This window comes from Nelusetta ayraudi, unplaced genomic scaffold (assembly GCF_046127955.1).
Source record: "Nelusetta ayraudi isolate G7.1 ecotype Tasmania unplaced genomic scaffold, CSIRO-AGI_Nayr_v1 ptg000031l, whole genome shotgun sequence".
Classification (NCBI taxonomy): Eukaryota; Metazoa; Chordata; class Actinopteri; order Tetraodontiformes; family Monacanthidae; genus Nelusetta; species Nelusetta ayraudi.
This window is the reverse complement of record NW_027466081.1, coordinates 3821683-3849078: the sequence shown is the minus strand read 5'-3', so window position 1 is coordinate 3849078 and position 27396 is coordinate 3821683. Positions and strand designations below refer to the sequence as shown.

At 44.8% G+C, this 27396-nt stretch overlaps 2 protein-coding genes across 3 annotated transcripts; one reads left to right on the top strand and one right to left on the bottom strand.

The window, feature by feature from the left end:
• The first annotated feature begins 2258 nt into the window (after positions 1–2258).
• rnf17 (ring finger protein 17) lies at positions 2259–16479 on the top strand. Its single transcript, XM_076031198.1, has 37 exons — positions 2259–2414; positions 3316–3434; positions 3678–3775; positions 3850–3937; positions 4199–4279; positions 4378–4481; positions 4653–4821; positions 4911–4987; positions 5157–5237; positions 5322–5563; positions 5647–5727; positions 5923–6081; positions 6215–6386; positions 6589–6736; positions 6845–7023; positions 7275–7404; positions 7515–7662; positions 7745–7860; positions 8113–8230; positions 8480–8597; positions 8836–9111; positions 9211–9361; positions 9474–9586; positions 10115–10205; positions 10311–10432; positions 10787–10925; positions 11038–11149; positions 11540–11703; positions 11844–11963; positions 12678–12758; positions 12874–12996; positions 13084–13137; positions 14268–14378; positions 14464–14584; positions 14724–14859; positions 15548–15734; positions 16205–16479. Exons 1-37 carry the CDS (start codon positions 2348–2350, stop codon positions 16298–16300), a joined length of 4692 nt encoding a protein of 1563 aa, XP_075887313.1. The 5' UTR covers positions 2259–2347; the 3' UTR covers positions 16301–16479.
• A 289-nt stretch (positions 16480–16768) lies between these two features.
• On the bottom strand, positions 16769–27361 carry cpap (centrosome assembly and centriole elongation protein). Of its 2 annotated transcripts, none has more exons than XM_076030927.1 (18): positions 27093–27361; positions 26245–26639; positions 24569–24695; positions 24328–24469; positions 24090–24183; positions 23223–23981; positions 21598–22459; positions 20791–20923; positions 20518–20683; positions 20283–20414; positions 20033–20167; positions 19306–19438; positions 18960–19120; positions 18724–18813; positions 18108–18248; positions 17937–18021; positions 17675–17795; positions 16769–17595 (listed from the first exon to the last, which is right to left on the bottom strand). In XM_076030927.1, exons 2-18 carry the CDS (start codon positions 26611–26613, stop codon positions 17403–17405), a joined length of 3843 nt encoding a protein of 1280 aa, XP_075887042.1. In that variant the 5' UTR covers positions 26614–26639; positions 27093–27361; the 3' UTR covers positions 16769–17402. The 2 variants fall into 2 exon arrangements, with proteins under 2 accessions (XP_075887042.1, XP_075887043.1); XM_076030928.1 differs by having other exon boundaries at positions 16770–17595; positions 19306–19405; positions 27093–27360.
• Positions 27362–27396: the final 35 nt, after the last annotated feature.

The window sequence follows — 27396 nt, the reverse complement described above, 5'->3', positions numbered from 1 at the left end:
AAGTTATCTGGATGTAATTGTTGACATATGACAATTTCAAACAAAAGGTCTTTCAGGTTAAAAAAAATAATAATTTCTCCCAGTTTTAAAACATTTTGGTTTTCTTGTGTAACAAAATGACAAAGGAGACAAAAACAGACAACAACAATGTAGACCCTGGCAGGGTAGAGCTATTGCACACTTACAGCAATTGTTTGCACATATTGTAAGATTAAAATTTCCTTCAATGTTTCTGGTTTTGTTATGTGTACAGGGACAGTGAGAACAAGCAACATTTCTTTAGCATGCTAGTTTTATTAACTGTCGTCATTGGCAAACTGTTAGGTGCCAGCTAAAAAATAGTCACGTGAAACTTATTAAATCAGGAGCCAATGGGTGTAACTGCAGTTAAAGGCACATCAAGGACATTCAAATACACAACACCTACTGTAAAGCAAGCAGGCTGAGCTATAATGCAGGCATATAGGACATTAGCTGTTAAAAAAAAGTGACTATGGGTGAACAGTGAAGCCTGCAGATAGATAATGCAACTTGGCATTTTTTTTTTTTAAACAACAAAGAACCAAACATATCTTGCAGGAGCAAGAGTAACTTAAACGCTAGATGCAGAGGCAAGAAATAAATAAATACTTCAACAGGATATGTGTAGCACATCCTTGGGCAAATATGTAAACTGATATTTGCCGCTTTTCTGCTTCCTATTTGACAACGGGTGTCCTTTATAGCCACAGGGTATTTTCACACCCCACACATAGGTGGTCGACTTTCACCTCAAATCAACACTCGCAGCTGTATCTCTTTGAACATTTGTCCAGGGGAGCGAGTCAGACTGTTGGTTTTGTGTGTCTCTGGCTGTTCTTTGGGGGCTGCAACCTGCCAACTCCAAATGACGAAACCTCTGTGACTCTCTGCATGTTGTCTCTCCCCTCCGGTGACTTGGATGAACGCCCGCTGAAGGTTAAAGTTTTGCTCACTGTTGCATACCCGATGATTTACCTTTACCATCTGATGCCTGTGCCCCTCTGCTCCCCATCGGCTGTCACTGCCGGTTACCGCTGCCTCATTGGCTGGTTGGGCATTGTCCTCAGGCGGCGCACCGATGGAACAGAGAGGAACTGACATGCAGCCATTAGGCCTGCAGTGGAGAGATGTGATTGGCTCGTCAGGAAACAAAGGAATATTTTTTTTGCAGTAAAACCTGTAACAGTGGAACACAACAGGTTGAAAAAAGGAACACATAGTGTTTTTTTTAGTTGACATTTAGACCCAACAGTTTACAATCAAAAAATCCTTTCATTGATAATTTAAAAAAAATGTTGATACCATGCAATAAATTAAAAATCAAGATAGTTTATGTGCATTTTATATAATTTTCTTGTTTTTTGTTAAAGTCCCAGCGATTGTCACATCCTGAAGGATGCGAAATTTGTCCACCGCATTTGACCCATCCCCCTGAAGGAGCGGTGGGCAGCAGCGGTGCCACGCCCGGCAATCATTGGGTGAGCTAACCCCAATTCCAGCCATGAATACTGAGTGCCAAGCAGGGAGGCAGTGGGTACCATTTTTACAGTCTTTGCTATGACCTGGCCGGGGACTTGGCTTTGAGGTCATGGGGGACTGAAAGATGGGGAGAGGCAGAATGGGTAATAGTTTGGGACAGCATCCTTTACACTTTAGGCACTGTACTTGACTATTGAGGTAAAGAAGGTCTATATCTACCTGTCTATGTACATTGCAAGCCTCACTTATGGTCATGAACATAGGAAAATGTTACAAAGCTAATTATAAGCTAAATGAATTGCTTCCATTAGCCGATCCTGGCTTTCTTTAAAGGCATCTCGGATTAAATGTATTCTTGTTTCATTTTGCATTTTCCATTTCATTGAAGATAAACATGACAGTTGGGAAAGGTTCCAACAAACCCCGACAACCCTAGGTCCAGGAGTAATCTATATAGAAAATGGATGGATGGATGGATGGATGGATGAACGTCTATTTGCGCCAAACAAAGCGCTTGTTTTTAACTGCTGCACCGTCTAAACTAAGTTAGTCTTTTACGCCCTCGTGTGTACAAAGAGGAGAATACATGTCGGGGTTGTTTTTTTTTTATGCAGGACCTCAAAAAAAAAACTTTGCTTTTAATATTTAGTGCCATCGACGGTTAAACATTATGAACTATTACAAACAGCAGTTGTTTGCTGTTTTTGTTGTTTATGTGACACAATAAAGCTTTTCTTGGTAATTCCCGCCCTTGAGCACTGAGCAGCCAACGCCTTTGGATCACGTGACGTGACCTGCTAGTTCCTTCTCGTTTCGGCGCAGATTTGATTAGGTCAAACCTGTCGTCATGGACAGAACTCAAAACCCTCACGCTGTTAATTGCAAAGTGTGTAACGAGGCGTTCACTCTGCCTGGTAGGAGGTTCATGTCTGTTTTACTTGTACCTGTTAAGTAAAAACTTTTTTTTTTTTTTTTTCAGGTTGGGAAAGTTTCAATTAGCGATCGTACATTGTATTAGCAAGCTCGCTCGCTAGCTAGGTAGCGCGTGGAAAACGTTGAGGCAATAATGGCGAGCTACTTATTTAATATAAGTGTGACGGCTGGTCATTGACTTTATTAAATAATCTATTTATTTATTTTTAAATACACCTAAAGCTGGTGTCTCGTGTCATCCAATTACTATTCTCAAATGGCTGTTCGTCAAGTTCGTGTCGTGCTATCTTCATTACACAACTACCGCTTAGCTGTTTGTGAGGGTTGTGATGAGCGAAATAGTGCTTTTTAAAAAAATTCGATATTTAGCCTGTATTGCTGACCTATCACTTCAACTTGTGTTTATATATATATATGGTTAAATATCATTGTGCATATCTTGTCTGATTTATGACGCACAGTTAAAGTAATAAACGCATTTAGTTGCTGTTGAAAGGTCACGTGACTTATCGTCACCAAACCAATACCGAGATGCGGTTATTGAATTTGACAACCTACATGCAAATTTGTCAATAAATTACTCTGCCCTGGATTTAGAGATTTTAATGACGCACTATGAAAACTTTCAGACTTACTTTTCGAAATTTCTTTCGTAGTTTGAAGTTTGTGCAAGAATGTAGGCATAGTTATAAAAAAATATGCGTGAACGTTTATGGACTTGTGGACGTTTGTTGACTTTTTATTTCAATTGTTGTAATTTTTTATGTTAATTTTTGTATTGTTGGGGACTCCGGATGGGTCTGTCATATTTACAGTGGCTACTCGTATACGCAGTGTTTCATATGCACTGTCCCGTCTAAATAAACTTCCTGTCTTTCCCAGAAAATGATGAGGACGATGACTGCAACCTTCCTCGTTCACTCTTATGTGGCCACATTTACTGTACCTCTTGTCTGCTTGCTATTCATCGAGACACATTCATCACATGTCCCGAATGTCAGGTGAAATTTCTGGCCTTGTCCACATGTGGCAGATCATTTATAAAAGTTGTGCAATCACTATGGCATGCATAGTATGTATGTATAGTATACACCATGGAATAAATGGTATGCTGTGCTTTTTCTTTGTGATACTGTTGTTTGCCTGTACAATTTGTTTAAATCTGTTACAGTTTTTAGCCGGGTATTTGGTCTACAAGTTTTAAAAAAAAATAATAATAATAAAATAAAATTGATTGTGTGCAGGCTGAGTCAGTTCTACCTGAAGGTGGAGTGTATGAGCTTCAAGAAGACAGCACGATCATTGGCCTGTTGTACACCGCCAAAATAAACAAGAATAAAAGGTATAATTCAGTTTTAAGTGTTAGACTGAGCCTCACATGAAGTCAAACTACCTCCACCTTTTCTTTTTCTCAAGCCTCAGGAGTCAGCGAGCGAAGCATCGCACCTCAAACAAAATTTCACCACCTGCAGATGAAAACGGCAATGCGAAGGGTGCACAGCAGGTGTGTTATGATTGATTGTGCGCAATGAAATTTGCCATTTGTGTCGTGTAGCGCCAGGTTGCTCCAAAATTTCGATTACAGTGTAAAACAAACGTTTTGAAGAAGTGAAAAAATATGTTGTCAATGTATGGAGGAGAATTCTTGAAAGTAAAACATTAATGTGCGTACAATTTTGAAATTCCCTGTAGGAAAAATAAGTGCACCTGTAAGATTTTAAATATTTTATGCAAAAAAAATATGTGTTGTCATGTTATTATTCAGGCAGCTGATATGGAGAAGACGTTGGACGAGGCGCTGGCGGCGGCTGCTAAAAATCTGGCCCAACTGGAACACGTCCATAACGTAACAGCTGAACCAAATCTGCAACAATTGTGTGCAAGTTGACTGTCTTTACAAAAAGAGAACATCAAATAAAATGCTCGTGTGTTTACCGTTGGCAGACTCTGATAGACGACCTGGCAGAGCAGTCCCAGAGCAACAAAGCTTGTCTGGAGACGGAGGTCAAGCAAGTTGTCGTCAAATCTCGTGACGCTGTCCAGAAGTGGTATGGACATTGTTTTTCAAACTGTATTGAAAATGGAACAGCTGCTGTCAGAAGTGTGCTGTAGTACAAACAAAAAGCTATCTCTCCGTTCCATCTCCTTTGTCTCTGAGAAGTCATATTTCAGACATCATTTGAAGAATGCTGTGCTTTTCTTTGCCACCCTGACAACAGGAAGGATGCGCTGTTGCGTCAGCTGACAAAATCTGGGACGCGCTATTCCATCAGCAATGAGAAGCTGTGCGAAGTTCAAGAGAGGATCGAGTCTCTCGAGCTTGCCATGAAGAAGGCCAGGGAGATTTGCCGTGTCCCTGATCTGGAGCAGTACTGCTCCCTTGATAAGGTAGCGAATGTTTGCATTTAAACGGGACGCTTCTGTTCAGTGGAACATTTTGGCTTTATCGTAATGTGTTGTTTAAAATTTCCCTATAGCTTTTGGAGACACTCCAAGCGCCTGTTGACAAGGAATCTTTCCTGGTCAAAAGCAGCAATGTGGACTCTGGATTGAGGTCTGCATGTTTGTTGGCATTGCTTTACATTGAGTCTCGTGGCCTTTTTTTAGAAAGGTCCTGACTCCGTCTTCCCTCTTGATTGCCATTATTAACAAATACAATGTTCTGTATAATGCTGAAATTGTCTGAATTTGAATTTGTAAACTCATGTTTTTTTGTTTTTAAGCTGTATTTTCCATTCAGAAATTCTCAACCAGAACGACTCGTTGCTGCTCAAAATAGAGGTCACCACCACCAGTCCAGTCAGGTAACTGTGCCTCAGTTCGTGTTATAGATTTTCCCAAATTAATTTGCCTTCCCTGTATTAGGTCACGGTTCTTTTCTCATGTAGTTTTTCAGAGTTGCCACCCGGTGGCCACCAGGTGGCCACGAGCAGCCGACAATCAGAGGGGAAGATCCCTGCTGCACAAAGTGACAAGCTGGAGAGCTCAGTCGCTGAAGGTGTCTTACCACAGGACTCAACAGCTGGTGGTGCAGGACCTCCCGACACCATCAGCCTTCCTGAGTCCGTCTCATATCCAGAGGCTGAAAGTCCAGATGTGATTATTGAGGAATATTTGAGTGAAGACAAAGGTGTGTGCTTTTGGTTTTATACAGACACGCACACACATATACAAGTTCTATCTACACATCAACTATGCTCCATCTCCCTGTAGCTGCTACTGGTCCTGAACTGCCTCATGAACGATGCAAACCCCTGAGGAGAGAGAAAAATAAGTGTAAAAAGAAGATACTAGGTAAAGAAAACAAATGCCAAACTTTTAGTTCCTGATGTCTAGTTGTATTTTGAGAAAATATTATCAAAGGAGATTTTGCAATATATGGGTCATTTTATATAAGCAGTGTGAATAACTTTCAAGTAGTTACTACTGTATTGACAACCCTCTTCCTCCTCCTCCCCCACCCCTCCCCCCCATGTGCGTTTCTTGCAGTCACCTTGTGGGTGGTGGTGACCCACATTGTGAACCCAAATGAATTTTACGTCCGCTACATTACCGAGAGGAAGGAAAATGAGGCGCTGTCCAAGAAGATCAACCAGCACTGCTGGAGAGACGGCTTCCACTTCGCGTTAGATGACATGTTGGAGACGGGTACGTGTGGGTTTTTGCACCTTTCTTTAAATACATTTACTATTGCATTGCGTGCCACTTATGGTCCCGAGATGCCCACTCAGCGTGGGGCTGAACTCTGTTGCTGTGTTTTGATTTGGCTGCACCCATCAAGGTTCCATGATCTTCGCAAAGTGGGCCGCAGGCCTCTGGTGCAGGGCTGCCATTGTGGAACTACAGCAACATGGATGTGCGGAGGCTGTGAAGTTCTGCTGGGTCAACCAGTTGGCCAATATAAAGGTCTTCTTCATTGACTATGGCCTCACCAGAAGCATCAGCATACTCAGGTGAACTTGGACAGCTTTTGAAAGTGGCTCTTATCAATGTATTGCCAGTCTGCTTTTTTTTTTTTTTAACAGTAACATAATTTTGTCAAACAAAATATTGACTCTAAAAACTCAGCTTTGCTGACTAATGATCTTCTCACATGTCAATGCATCATTTTGGGCAACTGCTATTTTATTTTCTTGCTTTGCTTCTGTCTCACAGCTGTTCCAAAGAAGACAGGAGTGAGTCGAGACTGACGGTTGTGAACGAACATCTGAGAAAAGTTGATCACGCCCTGAACGTAGACCAGCATAGCGTTCCTCCTCAGGTCGTCAAATGTTCTCTCAAGGGCCTGGTCCCTTACAACTCGGTAAGGCTAAATGACATACATTAGATACTGCTATGAGATACACTGTACCATTCCTATCTGTTTGCGTTCTACATAGCAGATGTTTTGTCACGCCGTGTGTGTTTTTAGAAAAGGGGCTGGTGCACCAAGGCAAAGATTGAATTCCACAACCTGGTGGGGTCCGCGCCTCTGGAAATGAGGCCACTGGGCAATGACCCAGAGTTGCTGCTGGTCGACCTGAGGAAAGTTCCCAAGGGTGGCGCGTCCATCTCTGTCGCGGAATTCCTGGTTTTCGTTGAAGTGGCGAGGTACGTTTTCTTGTGGGCAGAGGAAATGATCTTCTGGGTATCAGATGGCATCGTAGGTCTGAAAAAAGATCCAGGCTGTAAAAGGCAAGTGTGGGATTTTCTGCCAGACTGCTGAGGTTTTCAGTCACAGATCTCACACATCTGAGTCATCGAAAACCGTCTGTCCGGACCAGTCAGCGTGAGCTTCTATCGTGTAAGAAACTGTCTGACCCATTGCGCCAGCACTTAACATGTTTTGTTATGTGGAATAGGTTTCATTCTCCAGGGCTGTGCGGCAGGAACGCTCTGCTTTACGTCCCTCCCGTCTATCCAAAACTCAACACAGAGGTCAACGCTGTGGTGTCTCACATCAACAACCCTGCCGACTTCTATATCCAACTGGTACCACATACATCGCTGAAATGATTACATTTCTTTTCTTCTTCTTTTTTAATTTCTACCCGTCTGTTTTGAACTTCTTCCGCTTTGGCAACTTCCTGCCTCTCTGCCAGGTTGAAAACACGGAGGCCATGTGGCTCTCCGCCAAGCTCCAGGACTGTTACAATTTCAGAAGACCGGGGCTGCACCTCTTCTGCCCCACGGTTGGCCAGGCATGCGTCGTTCGAGTTGAAGACTCGTGGTGCAGGGCTCAGGTCACAGGTGAGGCTCTGCATGTCAGCGTGCGTTAGTGTGTGTCAAGACCTAAGTTATGAAACGTGTGTGTGTGTGTGTGTGTGTCTAGGTTTTTCAGGAGGCAGAAGAGTGGACGTGCGCTATGTCGACCTTGGCAGTGACGGCAGTGTTCCCGTCACTGCCCTCAGGAGGGTGAAGGATGAGTTCTTTGCTCTTCCCATCATGGTGAGAAAATTCTAGAGCCGTTTTTGTTTTTTGTTTTTGTTTGTTTTTAACATCTGGCTGTTAATTGTAACGAAACTTCCACTTTCATGAGGTCCAGTAAGGTTATTTATTGCTGGTACTGTTCTGATAAATGTCTATTAGATCTGGATCTGGTCTTGGTCCACCAGAATGAACTGACATCCAATCAAACCTGTCGTCCACTGTGTGAAACCGTGCGAGTCTCATCTCAGTGTGCACCTCTGCGTTCTCCAGGCAATCCACTGCACTTTGTTCGAAGTGGCTCCTCTGGATGGAGCTTTGTGGAGTGACGAGTGCACAAAAAGATTCATCAGCTTGGCTCACCAGAAGCTGGTCACAGTGGTGGCCACAGGTAGGTAACTTTTTAATGGACCTTTTCTGAGCGCTCCACTTTTCAAGTACACTTAGGTTGATCAGTTTGTTGATGATGATGATGATGATGTCACCATCAAGAGAGATCGGGTGTAATTTTTGCAAGATCACTAATCTCGAGTCAGGGATGGAAAATAAAGATCTGAAAACGGGTAGAATATACTGGCTTTCTTTTCAAAGTAAAACAAGGAGAAAATGATCACTATAAATTACCCACAAACTGTTTTAGGACCCGTTTGCAAGACTGGGCCGCTGCAGATCAAGCTGTTCGAGAGCACCCTGTACGGACCTGTGGCCAACATAGCCGGGCTGCTGGTCCAGGAGGGACTGGCCTGCTTCAAAGAGGGGTGAGTTTAAAGTTAAAGCATTGACTGTTTCTCTCTTTTCTCTCTTTCTTGCATTCCCATTACACATTTAGTCAAACGATTTGAACAATAACCATCATAATGCCTTGTCTTCATACGGCACTTTTCTCAAATCTCACTGTCGCTTCACAAAAGCGCATTCTGGAAATGAACAAGGAATAGCAAGAAAACCGCTTTTCTTTATTTCTCATCATTCCCATTTATTCTTCCTTCCTCGCAGATTGGGTTCCAAGGCTTCTGCTGCGTCTGACGTCGAGTTTGTCATTTGGGACCCTCCAGTCGAGATCGATTCGGCCGCGGATTTCGCCGACGAGACCAGACGAGAGGAGAGTGAGCAGCAGCAGCAGCAGGAGGAGAAGGAGGAGGAGGGACCAGAGTTTGAACCTCGGCTGAAGCTCCCCGCTCATCTCAAAGACCTGAAGGTCCAAGTCAGCCACGTGAACTCGCCGAGCAGCTTCTACATCCAGTTCACAGAAAACAGCAGGCAGCTTAAACGGTTGGTAATTGGTCCAAACCTGTAACTGTTTTTGTTGGCCCCCGTCGACCTCGTGAGAAAACTGCACTGACCTATGAATCTGGTACCATGTTGGTTCAGGTTGAGTGAGCTGTTGAAGCGGGAATGTGCGCCCGCCGAGACCCCGGACGTCGAGTGGTTAAAAGCAGACGTGTACGTCGCCGCTCTCAATGGCGCCATCTGGGAGAGGGGGCGGGTCTGCGGCGATGTCACTTCCGGCGGCGGCGTGGAGGTAACGAGCCCAACGGCCCCAAAGTGATTTCTGCTCAGCTTCCTGGTTTTCGAATTGAATTCCTAACGTTGTATGATTGCACATCCACTTCTCCAAACATCCCGACGTCAAGATGATGCGCTGCGACCACGGTAACACCGTGAAGCTTGACCACAGCAAGTTACGCCCACTGCCGCAGCACCTGGAAGGCTCGTTGGCACTGGAGTGCAGCCTCACTGGCATCAGGTCTCATACACTCACTGTAACAGTGATTTGACTCAGAATTGAAAGGTCATGTTTGTAATATTCTGACATTTTGGAGAAAAAAACGGCGACATCAAGTGGTTACATTTTAGATTGCACCCTCCCTCAGAACTGTTCTCAGGGTAGGAAAACAAAATAACCTTTATTGTACTGCAATTATATAGTTTTATTAATGTATTAATGGGCAGTATATTAAGCTTTTACCAATATAAAAATCTTAAATCGAGCCAACTATTACACATTTCACCTTTAAAGTTCACAAGTTATTTTTTACAGATATCCTAAAAGGTTAAATGTTTCATTTATTTATTTTATTTTATTTTATTTTATTTTACACAATCTGTGTATGTATGTGTGAATGTGTATAATTTGTATCTGTTTTGTTCTATGATTTTGGGCTCTTTATTTCTTTGTAAAAATAAATAAATAAATAAATAAAACACCTTGTTTTTTCTTTTATCCCAGTGAAAAAACTTTATTGAAAAAAAAATGTATCTTCTTTTTCTTCAGGCCAGCCGGGGGTCAGTCCAGTTGGACAGCCACAGCCTGTGATTTTATCTCCGACTGTCTCAGAGGAGCCTCGGCTGTGATGACCATCCAGGTTTTTGTCCTCAGCTGAGCTCCCTCGCTGACCTTTCTCATGTTTTTTAGCCTTTCCTGCCCGTACACTTTTCTGTTTTGACAGTTTTGTTCTTGCGTGCTGCAGGAGGCAACCGAGCAGCCTCCTGCTCTGGTCCTGTTGCGCTTCTCCGACAAGATGGGAAAAATCGTCAGCGCCGCAGACTTCCTGGTCAGCCACGGTCTCGCACTCAGAGACAGAAAGCCCAGGTCTGTGCATTGTTCAAGGACAGCTACCGGAAGAATGAACAGACATAGACAGTAATGGAAAAAAGTTTTCAGACGGTCAATCCCAGTTACTGGCTTTGCTTCTTTCTCTTTTTTTTTTTTCAAAAGGTTGTGTTTCAAAAGGTTTGGCTGCATCAGAGGCACACTAAAAAATATTAATTATTTTGCTTTGTTTCTTGTTAAAAAGAGGAGTTCTTGTACTCTGGATGTGCTGCAATGGACAAAGTCATCTTGCTGAAACATGCACTTCTGAGCAGAACTCTGCACATGCAGCAACAGGTTCTTCTCTATGACTGATATTGACCAGGTCAGTTTTTTCGGCTTGGTTTCTTTTAGAGAGTCTGAGGGTGAGCAGCCGAAGCAAACTGATGTCCAGTCCCCCACCAGTCAGGCAGGATCTGCTCCTGAGGACGGACAACTCATCCGAAAAACCCCGCCAAAACCGAGACCCCGCAGGTTTATCTCTGCTGAGATGGTAATGATGCATTCTCTTGCTAGTTAACCAGACATAGCTTGGATTTTATGAAGCATCTTTGCCTTTTAAATGTTGACTTCCTTCACAAAAAAATACATGGTGTCTGTTTCAGGTGCAGACTCGGAGGTACCTGCCGCCAGAGCTGCCGTGTCTCGGAGCCCTGCAGGTGAACGTTTCTGCCATCGGAGAGGATGGATTCATCTACGCGAGAACTCAAAATGCCGGTAGTTACTGCGTCACACCTTTGACCTTGTGATTGAACTTTTTGAAATGACAGACTTGAGCAAGTAAACAAAATCACCAACAAGTTAACAAACACTTCATTGTGTTCACATCCCTCATACAATGAGGGATGTGAACACAATGAAGTGTTTGTTAACTTGTGCAGGATGATGATCATTATTATTATTATCAGTAGTAGTAGTAGTAGTAGAAAATGCAAATTTTTCACCTGCAAATTTTTTCTGTAACTCACTACCTGTTTTCCTTCCATTCGACAATAACAGTCAATACCAGTCAATTGATATTGAATTTTTAAATCTTGAAGTATTTCAATGAAATCTGTCGTTAGAGGTTAAGGAAATGATTTGCTCGGTGTGTGCGGCTGGTTTCAGAGAGTCAGCTGGAGGAGCTATGTGGAAGAATTCAGCAGCACATGAAGACGTTGCCCCAGCCGAAGCCTTACACCTGGAAGTCGGTGCAGGGTTGTGCCGTCATCGGCCCCGACATGCTGTGGTACCGAGGGCATCTGCTGGAGGTGCTGGGAGAATACGTGAAGGTCAGGGAGACACATTGTGCCTGTTTTATGCAAGTCTATTGATCCTATTTTTGTTTGTTTTGCTTTTCATTTCAAATAAGTTTGCTCAAGGTAAACACTTTTCCTTTCTGCCACTATCATCATCCTTTAATTAATACCAGGTGCAATATGTGGACTACGGCACCGTGGAGAGCATCCCAGTGGTCCACTTGTACCCGACGCTGCTGTGTGAGGATGTTCCTCAGCTGTGCCTGCCCTGCCAGCTGCTTGGCCTCAATGCTGTAAGAGCCTGACAAGTTACCTTACATAGTGCAGCTGAATTTGCTGAAAAATGTCCAATTCACTTTTAATGAAGTGAAATATTTAGTCAGCCAAAAATGTTGGGTAATATTTATAGATTGAACAGTAAGGTTTTTTTTTTAGGACAACTTAAATCAACTTTCCTTTTTATTTTTTTTAGTTAGACTTAGCATGCGTCAGTGTTTTATGGCATATTTTAATTACCTTTCATAGTAGCAGCTTTGTATTAGTAGGAATCAGTAAAATCACCACCAGCTAAATACAGGATGTCGCAAAACTTTTGACATAATTTTAAAAGCAATTATCTTGAAAACTACCATTGACTATCAATGACATGGAACATCATAAGTTTATAATGGGATCGATTTCATAAGTGTTCAATATGTGCATCACCTTTGTGCCGTGTCACAGCTGGGTGACTGTCTGTGAGCATATTCCAAGACGCAAAATGACTTCTCTTTTGGAGTGGATTGCATGGCTCAACCTGAAAACACAACAAAAATAAAACATTAAATATAAAATCTTGATCTGTTTCTATACGTTCTATGAAAATGTGAGGTTATTTCAACAAGATTATTGGCCTGTGAAATGTTAAAAAAAATGTTGGGACACCCTGTACGTTTTTGGTAATTCAATGATGCTGAATGTCACGCTGGTGTCGTTGTTTTGACTCGTTGATGTCGCTGTGCACTCAGGTTGGTGGGAGGTGGCAGTGTGACGCCTTGGCCTTGATGGAGGAGCTGCTTTTGAAGCGATCTGTGAAGATTGAGCTAAAGGTCTAATCAGCCTTGAATAGGCAGTGATGCAACTGATGCAAATGGTTGGATGTTAGCTTTTGTAATATTTTGTTAATCTGCACATCTGAAGAATGTGTGTGTGTGTGTGTTGTAGGAGCTGCCGACTGATCCCAGGGGTCCCGTCAGAGGGGAGGTCTTCCTGGACAGTATGAGCCTCAGCACCGTCATGTGTGAAAATGCACACGCGACCATTGGCCCGACGGTGTCACTGTGCAAGGTATCGAGTGCGTGTTGCGCGTGCGTTGTTGGACTGTTTTTATATTCTTCTCATTCGTCCCTGAGGAACACCTGTGCTTCTCTGCAGGAACGCTCGGTCACGAGTCCCGCCTGTCTGGATGAATGGGACATCGACACTGAGGTACTGTGGTCAGACGAAGGAGACAAGGCTGGTGACTTTTAGAATCAATCCAAACTGGCTCTGAAGGGTCCATTTCACACCCAATGTCAGATCTTATTTTCCATCCCGAATGATTCATTATCAAAAAAGAAGCATATTTAGCCATCTGTTTCCAGAATAAACACTGGCTTTTTACTTCTTGCTGAAGCCACTGGTCTCCGAGAGCCCACACCTGTGTGCCATCAGGAGATCTTGTAACATCACATTTTTACAGCTGCATTGAAAAGTTCTGGTATCAGTTGAGGGGTTTTAGTTTGAATCTCAGTCCTGCTGCCTCATCACACACCATGAAGCCAGGCTAGCCTTGGGTGATGGTTTTACTCTGCCTATGACCAGGACCAATGCACTGACAAACATGGTAATGTATAGAGCAGTCACATATTGAAACCATCTCCCCCATGTCTGACAGCAACAATTATTATGTCAAGTTTTAAAAATGACTAAAGCAATTTGTACTTTAAAGGGAAATATTAATAATAATAGTAATAGATTTATATAGCGCTTTTGAAGGCACCCACGCTTTACATTCAACCCATTATTACTTCACACCACATTCACACTGAAATTAGGATCGATCTGATATTAACTATGTACTTATAAATTAAAAAAAAAAAAAAAGTAGGTGTATTGTATTGTAGATAATAAGTGTTGTCTACTTTAATCTGCAAATATGCTGTTAACATTTTTAAATTTCGAATTGCATTCTTGGAAATGTGTATTTGGGATACTTGGAATTGCCTGTTGTGGGCGGAATAATCTCATAAGTGAATATGGATCTGGTGTAAGTAGCAAATATTGTAGCTTTTATAGGAATTTTGGTGGATATCTTCACCCATTCTGATATGTAATTGTTGGAATGTCTTGTCTGTTTTTGTTTTTGTGTGGACCCCAGGAAGGATAAGTCTTCACGTTGTCAAAACTAATGGGGATCCTTATTCAATAAATAAACAAACACACAGTTGGCAGGCAAAAGATGCAGGGGAAGGGATCAAGTCAAAGACTCTTTAAATGCGTCACCTTTGATTTAAGGAAGAGCCGCATCGTGTCTCCACCAGATGTCTCTCTTTCATTGCCTGTCCTGCTGTATCCAGGGCCTCCGGGAACCCAAGGAGCCGTTGCCGGGGTCGTTTGTCCTCCCAAATCTGCCACAGAAGGGCGAGTGTTTAGAAGTGCGAGTCAAGCACTTGTTGACCCCCAACGAGGTATTCGCAAAAGCCACAGGTCATTTTTTTAATCTGTTGCCCGCCGGAGCCCCACTCATTATTTTTTTTCCTTCCTGCCTTGTAGTTGTTTTTGTGGCCTCTCGAGGGAGAAAAGAATGCGGTGGATGGAGAGACTCTGGCCGAGGCTCTGACCGGAATCAACGCAAACATCAACAGCCTGCCGCCACTTGAAAGTTTTCCTCCTGGTAAGAAAAAAAATACATTTGCAGTTCTTAATTTTTGTTCTCTTGTTGGCACCGTGTTATTAGAATAATGACAAAACTGCCTCTATAACAGTGGTTGTTGAGGTTCCCAACAGTCAAAGTTGCCTTCATGTTGTCCCAGGCTGTCCCTGTCTGGCAGAGTACAGCGACCAGAGGTTCTACCGGGCCAAGCTGATCTCCATCATCAGCGTGGAGCCCGTCAAGGTCCTGGTCCATCACGTCGACTTTGGCTCCGACGACACCCTGCCGGTCACAAAGTGCGTTGAGATGAGTTCTCTTCACCATGAAGTCACACCATGATGATGTTTTGGTTGTTTTTTACAGTGAAATTCTGCAGTTAGTCCTCATCAAAAACCATAAATGTCCATATTCGGTTTGCATGCGGTGAACATTTTGTGCCAAATCATTGTCTGTACAGTGGTGGGAAGAAGTTTGTGGACACCTCATGCCTTTCTGATGTACTGTATTGTGCTAAGGATCAGTGTTATGTCTAATTGCAGTTTATTTTAGTGACCAACATTCACCCACATGCAGCACGTCCACTGTTCTGTCCAGCTCAGAAATACACGTTTCAGCAAGATGATGTTGAGGACAAAGCGAAAGAAGAAAAAATAATTCTGGCAAAATGTTGTGGCAATAATTGGGATTGAGTAAAATTTTAAGGGTGTCCAAAAACTTTTTTCTACTACTGTATTTCTATGAGGCAAAGCACTGTGATCCTGGGAAATACAAAACATGTTTGTTTGTGTACATATATAAATACATAATTATGTATTTATATAATCTTTTTCCCCCTTGGTCAGCAAACTTCATTTTCATTCATTTTCATTTTTTTATGAGTTGTTTTTTTTTTTTTTTTTTTTTTTTCCCCCCCACTTACCGAAAGTTGACCATCATTCATGCGGCACAACCTCCCACTTTTTTTTCCCCGTCGTCTCCCGTCAGGATCTGTCAAATGCCGGCTGAGCTGCTCAGGTTTCCGGTGCAGGCTGTCAAGGTGAAAGTGGCCGGCCTGAAGCCTCGGAGCGCCGGCCCACAGGAGTCCATGCTGCCCTACAGCCCCCAGTGGAGCATGAGGGCGACGATGGACATGGTCGACCTGCTGCACGGCAGCATCACGGCGTCCGTCATGGTGAGAGAACAAAAAAGTGCTCTGATGCGCAAAAAAAAAAAAAAAAAGGTCACCACTTTTCCATCGTATAATGCAAGGGTGGGCAAACTTTCTGACTGGTGGGCTAGAGTGGGTTCTAATATTTGACAGTGGGGCCGGAGCAGCAGTAGATGGATGGAGTGTTTTGGTGAGCCAGGTCACAGGAGAAAAAATATATCATGGGATATGTAGAATGGACTTTAATGAAATGAACAAAAGTGTTTTTTAAAAAAAGAATAAGTTTCTTTGAAGCCCGATGGTATTTAGCTCATTGAAATGTCTCTTAAAACACTGAAAAAATGGATGAAATACAGCTAATGTATTAATTACTTACTATTCAGTTAATTTCTTGAAGTTTGGTGGGCTGGATTAAAAAGCTTAACGGGCCGCATATGGCCCCCGGGCCGTAGTTTGCCCACGCCCGCTCTAACGTGTCCTTCACACGTCCCCAGTCCTGCGATCCAGAGCTGACGGTGGTGCTGTACGACGAGGACGGGGAGCTGCTGTATCAGCCTTTGGTGGACAGCGGACTGGCGGAGCTGGAGTGAAGCAGACTCGGGTGGCCGTTCCCGTCGCCCACAGCTAATGTGAGGTTTTAGTTTCTTTCATGCCATGAACACACAGGCAGTGTTGGTTCTAGTCGCAGACCTGAGGGTCTGGTTTCTGCCCTGTTAGTTTATTTTCAGATTTATATCTTTTATCCCACACTTCACTCAAGTCACCTTCATCCTACCTTCTTGTTATCTCTTTCTATATATTTGTTATATGTCTAGTTATTATCTATTCTCAGTTTTTTCAACGTTTGCAGACACTTTTCGTTCGGTGTGTCCCAGTTTGACTCAGAGTCCGGGCTTTTGTGTTCCCGTCCCTTTGACTGAGCTCTTTGTTTTGTTCCCTTTGACTTCAGATTAAATTCTGACATTGTCTTTCAACCCTGCAGTCGTTTCTTTGCACCGTTGTTCAGCCTATAAGGCGCCGTTGGTACAACAAAGATGCATGCCTCCAAATATTCTTTGGAAAATCATTTATTTAAAAAGAAAAATGTACAAGTTTAAAAAATAAATATGTATTTAACATTTTTACAAATCAAAATTTAAATATCAAAAACCCTAACCTAGACATTTAGGGAGGCTGAGTCTACCTTCATCATTCCTAGGCTTCAACTGTGAGAAAATGGGGCAAAGATCTACAATATTTAGTGAGATAACAAATTGTCCAAGTAAAACTAAAGCCTTTATAAAACTTTCCTTAAAAAGTAGATCCGCTTGTACAACTCCTGTCTTTCCAAGAAACCCACAGCTGCTGCTTTGCATGTTCACTGCCTTTCTGAAGGAAGAAAGGCATGCTGGGTAAGCTCCTTATAAGACATGGAAGCTTGAGATGCATTGAATCACGAGGTGGCGTGTCATTTCCAATATCTGCCCTTAAGAAATAAAACCCTGAAGGCCTGTTCAGACAGAACAAGTGAAACCTCAATTCCAAGAACCTGTTTCCCAAAAATGGAACGGTAAAAAAAATGCTTTGGACTTCCTGAGGCTTGTCGGTTGGGGTTGGATGTGCAAAGAAGAAGAGCACCAAACCCAAACTATGTGGAGCATCAGTCTGACAGTCTCGGTTTATAAGCTGCCGGTAGCAAAGCCATCATGGCAGCTACAGTCGGTTGTCCATGACCACGTTGCCGTCCTTGTCTTTGATTCGGAGCCGCCCGGTCGGGTAGCGGGTCTCCTGCCGGCCGTCGGCGTAGACCGTCTTCACCGTGCCGTCGGGATACTCCCTCTTCTTGTACTCGCCGGTGTGGATCTCCTTCTGGCCAGTGTTGAAGTGAATCTCCTTGGTGCCGTCCCTGAGGAGAGGAGAGACCGAGTCCTTGAAGGCGAGAAGACCTCCCATGGTTTCCACCGGTGAGGTCTCGTTGTACTCACGGGCTGACTTGGATGATGGTGCCGTCCGTCAGCACGCTCTCCTCCCTGCCGTCCGGAAACAGGTTCTTCACCGTCTGGTCCGGGAAAGTGATTTCCTTTCGCCCGTCTGGGAAATGTTTCTCTGAAATGGAAAAGTGAAGAAGCGCGGTCACATACGGGGACCTAAAATAAAGCCTTGGCTGCGTTCAGACTGCAGGCGAATCAGATTCAAATCAGATTCCTTTCTCAAATCCGATTTTTAGGCTGACAGCTCCGCTCTCACCTGTCTGGTTGTTGGGGAAGTGCAGGACCTCCAGCCCGTCAGGGTAGGTGACATGCGTCGTCTGGGCCTCGGCGTAGTAGTAGATCTGAGGATACGAAAAGGCAGCGCAGTCACACAGTTACGTTCAGCTGAAGTGCACGGGCATTTATTGAATCCCCAGCAAACACTCACCACTCTCTGGTCAGCGGTGACCTCCTTGGTGTCCCCGTTAAAGAAGGTGACTTTGACAGTCAGCCCATCTGCTGAGACCTCCTTCTTGGTGCCATTGGGAAAGACTATGAGGCGATCGCCGCCGGCTAGAACCTTTTCTACCTGGAGGGAAGGAGAGCCAAAGTTCTGTCAGTGGCTTCTCCAAGACTTTTGACCTCGACCTCGACGATGGAGCAACGGTTACGCTTGTTTGCATGCAGCCCTGTGTACGGTAGTGGAAAAAAGTTTTTGGACACCCTTAAAATGTTTTGCTCAATTCCAATTGTCATTTAATATTTGCTCGAGATTTTTTTTATGTGTGTGTGTCTAAAAAAGGTTTGGCTGCATCGGAGGCACGCAAATAAATAGGAGCTATTTCGTTGTTCATATTGTTAATAAGACATTCTTCTAACCCTAACCATGATCATGTACTCTGATTGTGTTGCAAGGGACAAAGATGTAAGTGGTAAAATCTCTCAAAACGGCTGTTAAATCCTTGGTTCCAACCACACTACACTGTATTAGAGTAAGAATAGAGTCCCGTTTGGAATCACAGCTGAAGATAAACGTCCACCTGAGTAGCTCTAAGTCTGCTCACCTTTCCGTCAGGGTGTTTGATCACATCCTCGGCTGATTCCGACTCGTCGGCTTCGCTGCACTCAGACTCCGTTGGCGGACAGTCTGATTTCTGATGTGAGATGTCAAAATAAATGTATAGAAAAAACATTGCTGAAGTGTAGCAGTGTCTTCAAATTGGTTTAACAAGAGCATCAGTGCTTGTGCAGATCAGTTAAACCTGAGAATAAAAAAAAAAAAATGATGACTGTGCCGTACCGGAGAGCTGCTCCGTGAGCTTTCTTGGTTTACTGGATTGTCTTGGCTCTTGCTGGCGGTGGCCGACAAATCCTCTGACCTCCGTCCGGACCATGAAGAAGAGGAGGAAGAGGAAGTGGTTGCTGGAGCTGATGGCCTTCGAAGGCTACTCTTTATCCCCACTGTGTGCAGAACAAAAAACAAAAAGTCTTAAAACGATCTCTAATGCAGGTGAAAGACTGATCATCAGAAAACTTGTAATGAATCCCAGAGATTTTAACTGGAGGTGAAGCCTGCTGCAACCTTTCCTGACCACCAGGGGGAAGCAGAAACCAATCATTTATTTTCCTAAGGCGTGAACTGGTACCTGAGGCACACTGGCCGCCCTCCCTGGAGTTCTTCCTGGCTGCTGCAACGATGCTGTTCTGCGGTGGGCTGCTGCTGCTTCCTCTCGAGTCGAGGGGGCTCTGCAGATTAAGAAAAGACTGCTGAGTCTTTGTCTGCGGTAAATGGGAATAAGGCAAACACAAGGTTTAAAGGTCCAGTGTGTAAAATGTGGCCTGATTTATGATTTTTATGTTGGTAGAAGCTTAACAAACTGACTGTAAATACATTAATTAAAGTGTACACTCACAGTACAATTAAAGTTATTTGGTTTTCCTACCAATATATGAGAATATACACAGAGCGAGGGTCTTGCTGCCAGTTAGCTGCCGTCTTGCATTCCCATATTTCTAAGGAAGCCCGGTGTGGACAATCCAGCTGCCTGACAGTGAGTTTCGAATTTATCGTGAACGCTCGCATCCTCAAATAAACCAAACGAGAAGAAGGTGAACGAGGTACCCAGTTTGTTTGCGCAAGCCACCGTAGTTCACTGGCAAGCTTGGGAGAGGGAGCGGGAACGTAAGATCGCTGTAGTATAATGTTTTTTTCTTCACCTTCAAGAACTCGAGCGGTCTTTGGTCAGTGAATACCACTTCCCTCATCCAGCTTTTCATTCACTTTGACATTCAACTCCTCAATCTCCTGTATTTTTTGTACTTTTGCACTGCAGAGAACATGCTGTGGTTAATAAAAAGCTGAAAAAGGCTTACGGCAAACTTGACTCCTTTGGTAACAGACGGCACACTGTTATCAGGTACTGGTGGGCTCTCCTTCGTTTCTATCACGGCATTCACCGGCGCAGGTTTCTTCCAGGAGTGGAGGCGGAGCTTCTCCAACGTTCGGACCTTCAATTGAAAGAAAAGTGAGCTTCGGGGGTTCTGGAATGTTTATCCCTAGACCCGATAAAGCCGGTCGTTGGGGGGTCAGGGTCCGGGGGCAAGAGAGGGTCTGAGCATGTACCTCGTCCCTGAGAGACGTGTTCTCCTGCCGCAGGGAGTCGATCTGCTGCCGCAGCCGGCTGTGCGTGGAGGCCCAGCGACTCTCCTTCCCCCTCAGCTCCTCCTGCACGGCGCTCAGCTGCTGCCTCAAGGCCTGGCGGGGGGGGAGACGAGGACAAGGTGGACAAGCGCTCCTGTTAGCACACCGCGTTCTCTCCTTTCGCTCGGTAGGCTGGTCGGTTCCCTCTCACTGTCACCTGGATCTCCTCCCGCTCCTTCTTGTCGGGGATGGCTCTGGCGGCCGACAGGTGCTTCTCGAACACTTTGCGCTCCTTCTGCAGCTTGCCGCTCTGCTCCCTCTTGTACTCCTCGAACTTGGCCAGCTCCTCGGCCTTCGTCTGCTCGAACTGCAGACGCTCTTTCCTGGGGGATGACAGAAGCAAACGGCGGGGGTGGGGGTGGGGGGGAGAGAGAGAGTTAGTAAGTGATGTGAAGCAAATCGACGTCACTTTCAAACCAGCTTGAGTCACCTGAGAGTCTCCTGGTTTCTCTCGCTCTCCTGTCTGAGTTTGGCGAGGGCGGCGTTCTCCTTCTTGAATCGCTCAATCTCGATCTCCAGCTCCGCCAGCCTCTCCCTCAGCAGCCTGGACTGGTCAGACTGGCCTGGGTGACACAATGTCGTTATCTGTAACACTTTTTTTTTAAGTGTTAATCTTCAGCACATCATTTCCTAAGGCAGCGTTTCTCAACCGGTGGGTCGTGACCCAAAAGTGGGTCATGGAGCTGTTTTGATTGGGTTGCGGCTTTGAGGGCAGTTTCCTTTTTTTGGGGCGGGGGGTGGGGGGTGGGAGAGATTTTAAAATATAAATATTTATACAGAAACTGTTGGGCATTTCTTTTGCAGGACACACAATTCAATTCAATAATTTTGAGTGCTGTGGAATAAATTTGGGTCACGACTTCATGATAAGGAAAAAGAAAATGTGGGTCCTGAGACTCCACATTTTGAGAACCACTGTCTTAAGGTATGTCTGAAAGATGTATGAAGACATATTAAAGACTTGGGGGGGAGGGGGGGGGGGGAGTGCTGTGCCCATGTTTAAAATACATCAGCGTGTACAACATACACGGCACAGAGAACATCTTGTGCCAAAGTTAGTATATGAAAAAATATATATCGTCCTATCCTGCTTTGTGTGACTACACATTGGGCTTCTCTGCCCTCGATAGTTGACTGGCATTTGTAACTTAAGTAAAGGTCGATGTGCGCACGTGGCTCGTGTCTATCAGCACCGTGACACAGAGAAAGCCACTTTCCTCACAGGTGCCGAACTCACCATTCTCCATCTCAGAGTTTTTTGATACTGAAGCGACAATGGGAGGATGAGAAGAAGGAGGAGGAGGAGCCTGAGGTGCATTCTGGGCCTTCGCCTTCAGCGAGGGAAACAGCTTCACCATCAGCTGAGAAGGAGGCGGCGTGAGGGGAGGATCCGGGTCCTGAGTGGCCGGCCTGGCGATGGCGTCCGCGGCTCTGCTCGCCCCTGCGCTCCTGTACAGCCGTCGCTCCGGCGGCGAGATTCTATCGCTGAGCGCCTCGAACGCTCGTCCGCCTTCCACGGGCGACGCGGCCGGCGTGTCCTCCGGGTCGTACCACGTCTCGTCGTCGTCGAACACGACTCCGTCCCGCCTCCCGTCCTTGTCCTCGGTCAGGGTGGATTCAGCGGTGCTGAGGACCTCGTCGCTCTCGTCGTCCTGCGTCTCGTCCGAGGCGGCGTCCCTGCCGGGGTCCTGGTACGACCGCCTGTCGTACGGCTGGTGAGGATGCGGCGGGAAGCAGAGGGCGCTGGGAAGCGGAGGAGCCGGGTTGACGGCCACTTCCTCGTCTTCGAGGTCGGAGACGCAGAAGGACGTGGCGTCGGAATTCCTGTGCTCCTCGTCCCCTCCGCCGTCGTCTTCCTCCTTGTCCTCAACGCGCACCTGGCGCACCTGTTGCACCTGGCGCACCTGGCGCACCTGGTCCGTCGGCATCTCCTCTCTCGCTGTGACTGCGTTCGGTGCTCGTGGAACTTCCGCAAAACCGCTGCTGCCCAGACTGGCGCACCTCTGACGTGCACTTTTTGGAGGCGACTTGATGGGGGTGGACGACAGCCGCCGCGGTTTGAGCCCCCTGGCTTCATTCAGCTGGTCCATCTGGAGAACCTGCAAGACAAGGACCAGTCAAAGGTGGGAGAAATCTAATTTAAGGTCTAGTGTTTAATATTTAGCTTGATTTATGATTTTTATATTGGTAAAAGCTTAATGTACTGCCCATAAATGTGTTAATAAGATTGTAAAATTGCAGTCTAATGACCAAACTCATTTGGTTTTCCTACCCTTACAATGGTTTTCATATATATAAGAATATACATGGGGCAAGGGCCTTGCTCCCAGTTAGCTGCCATTTTGCACCACCATATTTCTAAGGAAGCCCGGTGTGGACAATCCAGCTGCCTTACAATGCATTTCGTAATTAGGATTACTACTCGAGTGTCAAAAATACCAACGTTGAAGAAGGCGCACAGGCCACTGTAGCTCACTGGCACGCTCAGGAGGGTGAAAGACATTGCAATCTAAAATGTAACCACTTGATGTTGCTGTTTCTTCTTCAAAATCTCTAAATATTACCAATTAGTAAAAATCCACAAGTTCTAGTCTTGCTGTTGTGGCTAAACAAGAAACACAGCTGGCACCTGAATTAAAAAAAAAAAAAAAAAGTAATTTCAGCTTCAGCTTGCTTCAGACTATCAACAGCTTCACGTAATGCAAAATTCACTTTGAAAATGTTCAGCTATGTCTCTCTTTCCTGTCAGTGCACTCCATTACTTCAATTTCGTGTTCCATTTTTCAGACAGTCTATGATAGACTTATACAGTTAGGTAGAACTAAAGAGTTTTTCCTCAAACTTAAAACCATGATGGAGTACCTTCATGACAAAGGAGGAGTTGGAGGAGAAGGAAAGCTCGTCGGCCGCTTGCTCCAGCAGCTCAAACTCTCCCAGCTCCATGTTCTCCAGCTGCCTGTCACACTCCCAGCGCTGCAGCTTCTCCTGGAACGACAGCTCGAAGGAATCCTGCGGAGCCTGGCCCCGGAGGGCCGGCCTCCCTCCTTCTGACCCCACTGTTGGCCCACGCTTTGTCTCTGTCGCCGCGGTCTCCTCCGTCTTCTGCTGCGGCCCTCCCCTGATTTCCCCCACGTGTTTAGTCACAGGGTTCGGCTGCAAGCTGCTGCAAGAGTTCAGCGTAGCCGGAGGCGACAACACCGCCTTCCTACTCTTCTGCTCCTTCCCTTGTCCGAACTGACGTGGCTTGGGTGGTTCGGGTTGAAATGAGTCGGGCCTTTCGGTGTTTTGCCTCTGATGACACCCCAGGACTTTGGTCTGCGCTGCCTTGCTTTCAACGGCGATGGCCAGAGGCGGCGAGATGAGACCTCTGAGTCGGTTCTCCTTGTTCAACTTGGCAGTTTTACGCTGGACGGGGAGTCGCTGAGGGCCATTTGTGATGTCTCTCTGGAAGGCTGCAGGCTCCGAGTTGCTGCGTGTGATCACCCTGGCCTGTGGCTGCAATTTGGTGTCCTTCTTCTCTTCGGTCTTTGGCAGGGAAGCTTTGCGGGTGTTGGCAAATCTTGCAAGGCCCTGACCTCGCTTTAGGAAGGCCCTCTTCGGCGGAACCTGGTCGTTTTCTCTCTGGTTAAGTCACGACACACAATGTTTGTTATCATTATTTGGTTATTTGTTTCATTTCGTAGACATTTCAAAGCCCATGTTTGAAAATATATCTATTAATTGTCTTACCTCCTGTTGCCGGACGGACTTCAACCTCTGCTCCTCTAGCCTCAGCTGCTCCTCCAACAACTCCTCGAAGGTTTTCTTATGACCACCAACTGGTCTGGAAAGAAGCACAAGCCATGCACACAAGTTAAACCCCATGAGTGTTCAAACTGTCACAGCAAAACACAACTGCAGCAACGTGTTCGGTGTTACAATCGGGCAGAATGATTCCATTGCATCTCTTCCGACAGTCAACGTGTACCTGTCATGGTGAGCTTTATCTGCTCTCCTGGTGTTCTCAAGCAACTTCACAACATTGCTCTGTATTATTGTGTCGTCCTGCTCATGAAAATGGCTCACATTGACACTCAGTTCCTGGTCATTTTCTACGACTTTCCACTGATCTGGCAAAAAAGAGAAAAAAACAACAACACAGCATTGAAATGAAACATTTATTGGAATTCTACAAGTTTTCAATAAGACAAAAAAATATATATTTTTACCTTTTGTACTGTCCTTGGATCCATTCATCTTTACCAGCTGCCTCTGCTGCTCCTCCTGCTGGAGAAGTAGCTCCTCTAACTGACTGGCTTTCAGCTGCTCCTGCATGTGCTGCTGCCATTTCCTCAGCTGCACACACACAAAGCAATGTGTTTAATATACAACCGAAGCACCAGCGTGTTTCAAGTAAGTAATTCACAGACACGGATCCAGAAAAAGGTCACCTCGAGCAGACTGATAGGATTCAATAATTAGCGATATGTCAATTAAATGTGACACAAAATGTCACAAATATCATTGCTAGTAATTCGTGGCCCACACAATACACTACAGTATTAGATTAGTCGCCACATTTGCAGCGCTAGTCACCTTGCTTGCACTCGCAGCCTTTGTGACTGTCAGCAAAAATAGCCTTGAACACGCCACTTACCACTAATAATAGCGGGAAGACTCAAAGAGCGTGTTTAGATTTAGAAGTGTGTGTGTGGTGGATGTTAATAGGGTTAAATAGCCAGGCGGCAGTGATATAATCAACCATCATTGTCTGCGTAAATGTTTTTTGCGCAGTAATTTCTGGCAGGTTTACCGTTTGTCTCTGAGCAGTAAATAACATGTCAATTAAAGTATTATTACAGGATTTATTTACAATGTCTGTTTAGGTATTAAAAACCAGAAAATGATTTCTCAAATAGAACCAACGTAGGAGCATTGCAAGACGGCAATTTAGATTAGATTTCACCTTATTGTCATTGAACATGTCAGAAGTACAGAGCAACGAAATGCAGCTAGCAGTTGTGCTTGGCAACTGCTTGGCAGTGTATATATACACTGTATGTATACATATATACAAATATATATACATGTATATATATATGTATATATATGTATATATATATATATATATATATATATATATATATATATATATATACATATATGTGTGCGGCAAGGCGCAGAGGGCCTGGGCGGGCTTCGAACCCCACAGTCCTGGGTAATAGCCATGCGCGCTTAACCTTAACCATTCGGCCAAAGGGATGTCCCTATGCCTCCAATTAATCGTGCGCCCTGGTTACTTGGCCAAGGGGACATCCCTTTGGCCGAATGGTTAAGCACGCATGGCTATTACCGGGGAGTGTGGGGTTCGAAGCCCACCCAGGCCCTCTGCGCCTTGCCGCGTATGTAAATATATACATATACATACATCCATACATTGCTTTTGTATCCTTTATCTGTTTATTTGTACATGTACAATTGTGACCGAATGAACTGAACTGAACATACACACACATACGTGTGTGTGTGTGTGTGTGTGTGTGTGTGTGTGTGTGTGTGTACTATATATATATATATATATATATATATATATATATATATATATATTTATATACATACATATATATACATACATATATATACATATATATACATACATATATATATACATATATATATATGTATATATATATATATATATATATATATATATACATATATATATATGTATATATATATATATATATATATATATATATATATATATATATATATATATATATATATATATATATATATATATATATATATATACATATATAAACATACATACATACATACATGGTGCAAATGGATACCTGAACTGTTATTTGTTGCTGTTTCACCTCACCACCTTCATTCTCACCTGTTCAAGCTTCATCATGGGAGGCACTTGCTGTGATTTGCTTCCCATCGCATCCAGCCCCTCCAGCCCTCCATCTGCGTTTGTCAGCGGCTCGACGGCACCGGCCCTCCTCTCTCCTCCTGGCAACCGTGCACCTCCATCCGCGCCGAGGAAGCTGCTGTCCACGGAGCCGGGCAGAGGAGCGAAATCCGAGGTGAAGGAGTCTTCAGGTGGCGGGACGCCGGATGCCGCCGCCGCTGCCGAGGTGTGTCGCAGTGTGCCGGTCAAATCCGGGCAGGGACTGAGGATCACTCCAGCTCGGGTGCTACTCGGCATCCAGCGTGCCAAGAAGTCTGCCTGAGAGAAGTGAGGCCGTTCTGGCGATGACATGTTGACCGCGCAGTATCGGGCCACCGCTAAATAAGGCGGGGATTTAGAGACAGATTATGGTGACAGGTTAGAGGGTAATCACACCGCGAATAAACACCGTCAGTCAGCACACGATGCAGAGATGATGCCCAGATCCAGGAATTCTATATATGGCGGCCGAAACATCATTAGCCTGTTTTCATGAGTGGCGTTACAAGGCTGAACATGATCCAATTGCGCGTCACGACAAAAGACTTCGATTCACAGTCAGCGTCTGTTTGGCTACTCACACTGCCAGGGATTCAACAGCTATTTAGTAAATGGCAACAAAAAAAAAAGATCGTTGACAGCAAAATAAAGTGATGACATTGGAACGCAAAGGAGTCACGTCTTCATAAAGGTCAAAATTCGAATCGATGATGATTTTTAAACAGCACCATGTCTAACAATCTTCGGCATAATGGGCGCTAACAGTTAGCTATACGTTTGTCACTGCTTACCTGTTGATGTGTGGAGGCTACGTTTTGTGGACCAGGAGAAAGTTAATTACAAGTGTAATACCGTGGTGACGAGGTATAAAAGTTCGCTGCATGAATAACAGTGTCATAACGCGCGTAGCCTAAAGATAACAATGCCAAAACACGAGTGTCACCCCAATAGAAGCGGATGTTGTTGGCACGAAACGGGCAGAAGTTTCAAAGCACAGCGCCATATCGACACAAAGCCCGCGAGAGTCAACACGACAGAAATGAAAGGCATTGGGATTGTGGGTAATGTAGTCAAAGATTTTTATCTTCGCATTAG

Coding starts and splice junctions, on each gene's coding strand:
- rnf17 (XM_076031198.1), top strand. CDS start 2,348: ATGGACAGAACTCAAAACCCTCACGCTGTTAATTGCAAAGTGTGTAAC. Junction 3,776..3,849: donor AAAATAAACAAGAATAAAAG/GTATAATTCAGT, acceptor CTTTTTCTCAAG/CCTCAGGAGTCAGCGAGCGA. Junction 11,150..11,539: donor CGCGAGAACTCAAAATGCCG/GTAGTTACTGCG, acceptor GGCTGGTTTCAG/AGAGTCAGCTGGAGGAGCTA.
- cpap (XM_076030927.1), bottom strand. CDS start 26,613: ATGTCATCGCCAGAACGGCCTCACTTCTCTCAGGCAGACTTCTTGGCA. Junction 20,684..20,790: donor AGAAACCAGGAGACTCTCAG/GTGACTCAAGCT, acceptor GTCATCCCCCAG/GAAAGAGCGTCTGCAGTTCG. Junction 18,249..18,723: donor TCAAACACCCTGACGGAAAG/GTGAGCAGACTT, acceptor CCTTCCCTCCAG/GTAGAAAAGGTTCTAGCCGG.